This window comes from Calypte anna, chromosome 9 (genome assembly GCF_003957555.1).
Source record: "Calypte anna isolate BGI_N300 chromosome 9, bCalAnn1_v1.p, whole genome shotgun sequence".
In the NCBI taxonomy this organism is placed as follows: Eukaryota; Metazoa; Chordata; class Aves; order Apodiformes; family Trochilidae; genus Calypte; species Calypte anna.
This window is the reverse complement of record NC_044255.1, coordinates 23,546,082-23,555,720: the sequence shown is the minus strand read 5'-3', so window position 1 is coordinate 23,555,720 and position 9,639 is coordinate 23,546,082. Positions and strand designations below refer to the sequence as shown.

General features: G+C 45.6%; 1 protein-coding gene across 4 annotated transcripts in view; it reads right to left on the bottom strand.

Annotated features, from left to right (window-relative positions):
• The window catches only part of PPM1L (protein phosphatase, Mg2+/Mn2+ dependent 1L), a 76,537-nt gene that overhangs the window by 8,386 nt on the left and 58,512 nt on the right, over positions 1-9,639 (bottom strand). For all 4 annotated transcript variants that reach the window (XM_030456000.1, XM_030456003.1, XM_030456002.1 and 1 more), the window contains exon 3: positions 1,609-1,770. In XM_030456000.1, coding sequence (XP_030311860.1) covers positions 1,609-1,770 — 162 coding nt within the window. The remainder of the gene's footprint in view (positions 1-1,608; positions 1,771-9,639) is intronic.

Here is a 9,639-nt window from a genome sequence, read left to right as displayed (position 1 = left end):
TGCCATTAAAAGAGGCAGTTTTAGGGAGTTATTTCACTCTCAGTGATGAGGACAGCACTGCCTGCACCCCCTCTGTGCTTGCAGAGATGGATGGTGCTCTCCTGTGTGCTCCTTGCAGGTCCTGGGACACAGTGACTCTGGTGCCAGGTGGAACCTGAGCTGCCTCCAGCATCCACTGAATTCCTCTGGTTTGCTGTGGGCCCTCCTGGTGCTTTCTTTTGTAGAGCCATCCACACAGGGTACATAAAAAACCACCCCTGGAAAAGCAAATATTCTGCAGCACTGGCTGCCACTAAAGGAGAAAAGGCATTCAAGAACTGGGAAGTTTTTGGCAACAGCACAAAGGGTTTGCCTGTCAGTGAGAGCTGAGCTCAGAGGATTATGTTCAAGGTGAAGGACTTAAGTTTCACTCAGCAGCAGTCACCTTGTGGCTCCACAACCCAGAACTTCTCCACAAGCCAAACCCAGGGTTGTGTCAAGGTCACTCCTCACATGGAGACCATACCCAAGGCTCAGGCTCTCCACCAGGAGCAGATTCCTTGGGTTTTCTGGGGAAAACATCCCCCAAGTGCAGAGTTGAGACACCAAGATTTTCCTGTTCCTCCTTCTCAGCATCTCTGTGCTCATTCCTCCCTTTGGGGAACGTGTCTCTGCTCTGACAGCTCCTTGGGGATAAAAGCAAGGGGAGAGCAAAGGGCTGGATGCCCATGTGCAGGCATTTCTGCTGCTGGGGACATATTGATAAACTGTAGGTTTTAAAACCAGTTTACACTCAGGGAAAAACTTGTTATTTCCACTTTACAGAGGGAGCCTTGGAGGCAGAAAGGAGATGCATGAGGAGATAGATGCTCATCGCTTGCTTTAACTCAAACAAGTGGAAGTTTGTTTTTTGGTTTTTTTGGGTTTTTTTGCTTCATCAAATCATTTGCTGCTGCAGGCTGCTGGGGAGGCCAAGCCAGAAATGGGTTCAAAAGAGACTTAGACAGATTCATGGAGAACTGGCTATGAAACTGAAAGATCCAAATGTAACTTTTAACCCAGGAGGTTGCTAAACTGACAAGTGATGAAAGCTGGGAAGATTTATTGCAGAAAGGTTTCTGTTCCTTATGCTCTGTCCCTACACTCCTGCTACAGTTTACATCTTTGCACTCATTAGCAGTCACTAAAGGGGAACAAAAACCAATTTTTGAGGAATTAAGATTCATGCTCTGCTTATTTTAGGAACTCAGCCTCACTCAGCTCCTGACCCAGCCTCTCACATCAAGGTGTCTGATACCATTTTGTGTGAAGAAGCCTGGAAAGTTCCTGCTCCTGCTTAGTAATTTGCTCCTTGTTGGAGATCAGAAGGGAACTGACCAGGACAGTAAAGTTGGAGATGAAAGCTGCTCTTCCTCCCCATGCTGGCTCAGTTAAGGGGTAGGTCAGGCTGCTTCCATTCCTCTGCCTGCCCCATGACATCCCCCTGGAAAGTGTGGGATTAATAATGGAAGATTTTCTCTGCTGAGGCCTCAGCCTGGTACTCTGCAGCCTTCCTCGGGGGAAAAGTGTGTTACTGAGAGAGCAGAGAAGCAAAACCTTCCACCCAAAGCCAAAACATCACAGACTCACCAGCTCTTTTGATCCTCTTCCTCTCTTTCAACTGGTAGGGCTTGTGGTCGTGTGACAAGGGGATGGCATTCCCATCCTTGTCACACAGCACTCCTCGGGAATCCCCCACGTTGGCCACTGTCAGCTCTTTGTCTGAGAGGAGGGCAATCAAGCAGGTTGTGCCTGGAAAACAACAGGAGGGAATGGGTAGCAAAACAAACCCAAAAGGACCCTGCTGGTGATTCTGTTTTAACCAAAGGTGCAGTTTTAACAGCACTGCCAGCACGGGGCATTCCAGCTCTGCCTGCCATCCTCACCCTGCTTTTGCTCCTGGGCAGATACCTCAGGGTTTAGGTTTCTGTTCTCTGCTCCTAAAACTAAATTCTCAGAGCTGCTGCTTGTTGCTGTCCCAACCCAGAGTTCAAACCTCTGTTTTGCTGTTCCCAGGCCAGTAGTTGAATGTCCCATGACTGTACAAATAAAGTAGCCAGCAATAATCAAGTTGTGTTTAGATGCACTGGGTTCAGATTTATTTTTAACTTAATGCTCTGTCTTGCACAGCTCTAATCCAGAGCTATTTTTTTCACAGGACAGATGTATTATATCATATATATTATTATTATAATATATATATATTACTTTTATATATAGATACTTATTATAAATAAATATCTTTTTTTGCAATTTGACACACTGCAGATCTAAATGGATCTCATTTCCCACTTGTTGCTAAGCCCCCTGCAACTCCACCACTTCATGGCCTTCCCCTGAGATGACTGTGCTGAAAGGTTGGATGAGAACCTTGTCAGGGGAGGAAAATAAAACCAAATCCAACTCCAGAAGGATCCTGGCACACTGCAGGGAGAGACCCACAGCCCCTGTGTGATCCACCACCCAGTGATGCCTCTTTCTGAAGATCAGAGGCTTTACCCCTGACATTTGCATTTGTAAACTCATCACCTCTCCTGTTGCCTTCCTCTTCCAGTGTGGATTTTTGCAGTAGGAAAAAATAAAAATAAAAAATCACACATTTCCTAGTAGGGAAAACACTGTAAATAACACCCTGCAGCCCAGGGGTTTAGAAAGTAAAATGCTTCACATACACATAGGCATTATTGCCACAATTGATATAAAAATGGTACTTTTGAACAAAGATCAGCTGGGTGAATGAAAAAGAATGAAGCAGAGGGAAAGGTGGGAAACAAGATGATTTCCAAAGTGATTTAGGAAGGATCAGTTGTTTCACAGTCCCTGACTGATGGCTTGGGCTACCCTCAAGTCCCTGACCTCACGCTACTGTCTGCCACTTCCTGAGAAACCAAACTTAATTTACTTTGTTTTCTTTTCCATTTATTTTTATTTCACTCATTTAACCTTGTGCAGAGCTAGAAGACACCGTGCTCTTGTCAGCCCCCTCAGATTTAATGCAATTGCAAGAGGGAAAATTCCCAACATAAAGGCTCCAAACCTGAGAGCACATGTTCTATTAGTCCCCTGACACAGCTGCCTGAATAATGCCCTGCTGAGCAGTTTACAAAGAAAATCACCAGAAAATTTAAAACCTAGCTGCAGAGATAGGTTTGCTTCTTTTCTTTTTTTTTCTTTTCATGTTGCTGTTTGCCTGGTTTTTTTTCCTCCAGTCAGGTAGGATTATTGGTGCTGTATTTTAGTATCTGCCAAGGCACCTTGGAGAAGTCAGGGCTGCAGCAGCTCTATGGGTTTCATAAACTGCTTTATCCACAGGAAGAAAAAGGCACCAGAGGGCATGCAGGACCTGATTAACACTCTGAAAGGCATTAGGGAGCCCAGGCATCATCCAGCTCACCCTGTGGACACTGGAGAGCTCATGCTTCACACGTGGAATCAAAAAATCCTCCTGACACCTGGCTCCAAATCCCTTCTGCTGGGGCAGCTCTGAGGACCTTGGGCTTTGGGTAGCCCAAGTTGGTTCATGTCCCCTTCCCAGCTTTCATCCTGCTCTGGTAGCAACAGCTCAGTTCACCTCTCCATTCAAACACAGGGAAATCATGGAAAAAGGCTTCAGGGTGACTATGGAAAAAGACTTCATGGTGGCTGAGCAGAGTGTGCTGTGCAGTTGGAATCAGCACGAGCTGGGAGCTGGTGCCAAGGAGGAGGCACAAGGACAGAGGACACAAAGGCTGCGGAGGATCCCGGCGAAGGCAGCAGCAGAGCCCTCAGATCATAAATCCCTGAGCCTGTGCCAGCTTCTTGGGGTTGTTGCAGTGCATTTTCTTCTCTCTGATTTCCCTATTAAAAGGTTTTGCAGGAGAAGGTAAATGTGAGGTTTTTCTAGGTGCCAGGGCAAAGCCAGGAGCAGGGAGACTGAAGATATTCCACGCTGAAATCTGGGAGTCCTGGGGGTACTGAAGGGTTTTGTAAGGTGATGGTTTGCTGCTGCTCCACCCTTGCCACAGCAATGCTGTTCCTGTTTGTCTGGGTAATGAAGCAGGTAAATTTAATAAGGATTTCCAAGTGGTCTGTCAGGTTTGTAGGAAGAAGAAACTTTACTGCTACTTCCAAGACCCTTTGGGGTCTCATCTCTGCATCCAGCAGCAGGTGAGAAACCTCTGCTGAGATGGGTGAGTTTATCCCAGAGGTCTGGAAGAGATCTTCCCTGTCTGCACTGAATTGCCATCAAGCTGTGTCTTCAAATGGTGTCTCTGTCTGATATCTTTTAAGAAATAATGATAAAAGATGAGATAAACCTGTATGAAACTGACCCTGCCACATGGCAGTGACTGTCTGGAGAGATGGTGCCCATCAACTGAATCTCAAGGTTTTCAAATGAAATCTAACACAAAATGAGGCAAAATAAACCTCAAGGAGTGGTTGGCTTCTCCAGAGCTTGCATACCTCTTCAGTCTTTCATTAGGCCAAATTGGGAGGACAGCAATCAGGCTGTGATGCTGCAGTGTCCCTGAAAACCCCTTCAGAAGGTTGAGGGAATAACCTTCCAAATGCAGGAGACATCAAACCACCCCTGAGCAAACCTGAACTGACTCTGCCACAATGTCTGCCTGAATTAAGTAAGCACCTAAGAAGAAGTCTGTGCATTTAAGATGCTTTCCAGCTTTAAGCAATAGCTGCCCAGAAAGGAAATGCTCAGCTAGTAATAATTAGTGCTGAAATAATAAATGGTTTAAAAAAACTTGTTCTCTTACACTGCTGAATCTCAGCTCTCTGCTGAGCTGTCTTGGTTCCCTCTTTCTGCAAGGGTAGAACTTTTAATTATTGTTTAAATAGCTACAAAAGTCTCAACACCAAAAGGAAATAAGACAACAAGGCTGCAAACAGTTCCACATGCTTGAGTAAGAACAGAACAGCTCACATGATGGATTAAAAAATCCCTGGTTTACTGACACAGCCCTGGAGGGTCACCCTGGCACCTACACCACACAGAGGTTTCACCCAATATGTAAAAGATGGACTTCTAGCTTTACCAAATGCATAAATCTATTTACCAGTTCTGAAAACGTATTCACTGAAAAAAACCCTGCCTGCTAGCTGACAAATTTCAATAGTTGAATACTCTAAAAAATTGATGAGGAAGTGAAGAATATTTCACAGGCAGGTAGGCATCTGTCAGAGTGCTATTCCTGCTGAAAGGTTGTAATTACATGAATAAAAAACATTCTTTCAACTGAGCAAAAGAATAAAATACTCTTGGGCTGCCTGGCTGTTGTTTACAAACTTTGCCAGTATTTTAGCAAGACCTCAGAGTAGGAAATTAGAGAGCTGCATGGTTTGCAGTGAAGCTGCACCCTGAACTGTAATTTAAATGGTTTTTTGTGCACCTATAGAGCCCCTTAGGCAGCCAGAGCTGCCTCCCTGTGTTTTACCCTTTAGCAGGAGCTGATTCCCAGCCCAAGGAAAGGAGTGGGCATGTTTAGGAAATGACTCTTCAGAGACTGAAGGAGATGCTTAAAATAAACAGATGAATCACAGAAGTCACTGCTCTGAGATGGCTGCTGTAGCTCCTGGCCCTCTGCAGAAAATCAGAGTGCTGGGTCATGGTGATCAAGTTTAAGACATGGCTTTAATGTGTGAAAGAAATGGTGTATGGCAGAGAAATCACTGGGCATAAGGCAGGGATTAAATAAACTCAGCTGTATTCATCTGGCTACAAAGAGTAAAACTTCCCACTGTATTCTCTGGAAAAAGCACAACACCAAATTCTCACTGCAGCAACTGAAGACCTGGAGAAGGGAATTGGTTTAGATCATGTTCTGGAGATCAGTAATTAAAAACCCAAACCTCATCTGGAGAGAAAGCCACCCCCCCACACTGCAGGCCACTCTGGTTTTGCCTTTTTTTTTTTTATTATTTTATTTTTATTCATCAGGAAGCTTCTGGCACAGGCAGAGTGTTGCCCAACACCTTCAGGTGCTGGTGGTTACACATCTGCTGGGTCAAGGGGTTTGTGACAAACCAGAAAATGAAGTGAGTGGATTGCTGCACCCCACCAAGGGCTGCTCAGCAAGGCACTCAGAGCCTTGTTCCATCTCAGCAGCAAACAAGCTTTGATGTTAAAATTGGAGTATTCCAGCCATATGGGACATGGGCTGCCAGCATAAAAAGCTGTTTGAGGAAGTTTATGGTGCTGACATCAAGTGTCTCAAGATATGGGGCAAATCAGCTGTGGCTCAGAGTTTTCAGATGAAGCTGTACCTGCAGAGAGAGGCACACAGGAGCTTTTTGTCTCTCTCCTTGCAGTTGGCTCCCTGAAACATGGGAGGCCCTGGCAAATATTAGCTGAGAAAACATGTTTTGGGCTGACATCTGGCTCTGGATGCTGGGCCTAAATATCAGGATCTTTCACGAGTGCTTCACAGCAGGGAAAAATGAAATTCATCTTTTTCTATCATACAATGATGAAACTCAATTTTTATAGGACTCTGGGGGAGAGGGACCATCCAGTGAAGAAGAAAACTATTGACTACAGCACAAAAACACCACCAGAATCTCCTTGCAGGCTTTAGCTCCCTGGCAAAGAGTTAAATGCCAAAGTGCCCTTAAATATCCTAAACTGTATTTGTATACAGAGCAATCACTGACCTCTCCAGATGTTCAGAGATGCTATAAATCAGAGAAATAGGATTAACACCTAATAAAGCTTTAGCAGGAAAAAGTACTCATGTACAAAATTAACCCAGCCTTAGCTAGTCAAGAGTGCCACTTTATAAACCAAGGGATTTAAAGATTATGACAGGAGTTTTAACCACCTGTCACTTCAGGCCTGCTTTCATTTTAGAAAAGCTTTCTTAGTTAAACTTCACTGCAAATCTTATCAACATTTGACTATTTTTAGATGAACCCATTTTAGCTGGTAGCTCTGATATACTGATTTCCAAAAAGCAGCCTTAGGATGTTGAGTCCATTGAAGCTGCAATGCTGCATGCTGCTAGGAAGGCCAAACTAACATGCACAACTCTACCAGAAGCCCAAGAAATCTCAGTGCTCTTCTGCTTGATCCTGGAAAATGGATGGAGCTGAATTCCCATCTGCTTTGGGAAACATCCCTGGGGGCAGAGGAGTAGCTGGGGGTGTACACTCTACAAACACTTGGAAAATGGCTCTTCCAAGAGAGACAGGAAAGGCTTTCTGGATGGGGAAGGTCTGCTCCCAGGTTCTCTGAATGGAAAAGGTCATCTCCCAGGTTTTCTGGATGGGGAAGGTCATCTCCCAGGTTTTCTGGATGGAGATGATCTGCTCCCAGGTTTTCTGGATGGAGAATTCAGCACCCTTGCTGTGGAAGTACTCCCCTCCAGGCAGCCCCCTGCTACACTCAGCTCCTGACCCCTGTATCCTGCAGCTTGCACATCCAACTTCCCAGTTTCCCTGGCTGCCACGTAGCACAACTCCAACTGCTCATGATTACAGAAACCAAACCCTTGACAGTGCTCCCTGGGATGGGTTTTGTTCATGTTTAATGTTTCCTCCTGCCAGAGGAAGTTGTATTTTCCCCCCTACACGACGATTGCTTTTATTTTAGAATGAGAATCACAGAATTGCTCAGGCTGGAAAGGACCTTCAAGATTTTCCATCAGTTTGATTTTTCAAGATTGTTTCCTTCATCCTGCAGCTCCCACCAGCAGTTTGATCTTCTCATTAAAACTGCCTTCAGCATGGCAAAGCACTCAGGAAAGAAAAGTGTCACCAACCCAGCTGCAATCAGATTTAACTGTCCCCTTCTCATAGAATCATAGAATGGGCTGGGTTGGAAGGGACCTCAGAGATCACCAAGTCCAACCCTTGATCCACTCCCCCCGTGGTTCCCAGCCCATGGCACTCAGTGCCACATCCAGGCTCTTTGGAAATAGCTCCAGACATGGAGAATCCACTACTTCCCTGGGCAGCCCATTCCAATGCCTGATCACCCTCTCCAGAAAGAAATTCTTTCTCAGCTCCAACCTAAACCTCCCCTGGCACAACTTGAGACCCTTTGTGCCCTCTTGTCTTGCTGAGAGTTGCCTGGGAAAAGAGCCCAACCCCCCCCTGGCTCCAACCTCCTTTCAGGGAGTTGCAGAGAGTGATGAGGTCTCCCCTGAGCCTCCTCTTCTCCAGCCTCAACACCCCCAGCTCCCTCAGCCCTTCCTCACAGCAATTCTGCTGGATCCCTTCACAGCCTCCTTGCTCTTCTCTGCACCTGCTCCAGCACCTCAAGCTCCTTCCTGAACTTCCTGAGGGGCCCAGAACTGGACACAGGACTCAAGCTGTGGCCTCCCCAGGGCTGAGCACAGGGGCAGAATCCCTTCCCTGGACCTGCTGGCCACGCTCTTCCTGAGCCAGCCCAGGATGCCATTGGCCTTCTTGGCCACCTGGGCACTCTGCTCTGCTCACAGCCAGAGCTCACCTGGAGAGCAGGTAGCACCATTTCTGCTTTTGTAGGAAACAAAATGATTAGATTGAGGAGCAGGCTCCATCTCTGTGTTTTCACCTGCAGAGGTGTCAGCCTAATTAGGAAGCTGAAATTCTGGGCTTTTTATTCACAGTAAAAGTTGTGCTCCCTCTCCACTGCCAACATGTGTGTTTGCTGGGATTTTTCTAAACACAGTTATTTATGTAGCTTCCCTTTTCCACATGATTGTTCCACTGCTTGATATAAATCCCCAAACTTGTGTTCAAGCAGTTCTAATCTTTATTTCCCCTGTCCAAACAGTTTTCAAGAGAGGAAAGTGCTTCCTTTCTTTTTGAGAGGAGTCAGTAATTTCTTCCACTGCATTTTCTCCTGCCTAACAAACTTCTATCAATCAAACTGACTGCAGAGATGAAGTGACTGAAGCAGGGAAAAAAAGATTTACATGATTCATTGGGCTGGGAAATTCTGTGTTAAAAAAACCAGAAACGGAAGCAACAGAAAGCAACATTTTTGGAAGCTTGTTTTTTATGCATCATTAAAACAGGCCCTATGTAATTAAACAAATATCCTGTGGCCTCATTTTAACTCTGCTGTCCTTCAGGACTCAGAGCTCCTTAAGTATGTGACATGTGTAGACTGCAAATGGCACTGTGTGGGGCTCAAGAGCAGGAAAGATCAAAGCATTTTAAGAGAATCAGGCTTATTTATGGGGTGAGTGCAGGAATACAATTAATAAAGTAATAAAGCATTGTAATTATTTGAAATTACAAAAGCTCACAGAACATGCAGTCTGCAAATGGCATTTTAAGTTGCTCAAGTGCCTCTGAGATCAAAGTAGCTTAAGAGAATCTTATTGCTGGTGAGTGGGAGTCTGAGTAGGAGTCTGAGCAAAGTTGATAAGAGTTGGAGCATTTGAAGTACTTCAGGGCACCACAGCATGGGTACAGACAGGACACAGGAACACCAGCCTGGTGGCTTTCCAGAACTGGGCTAGTGACAAGAAACTCATTTGAGCAGGTTGGCACCTAACCAAAGAGAAGAGTGGTGCTCTCAGGCTGGTGGCTGCAAACAGGATCCAAAGAGAATGAAAAACCCATTTAGGAGTTTGAAGCTTCTGCCTGAAACAGCTGGCAGGAGAACGTGGGAGCTGAGCTCAGCACATTCCCCAGGGA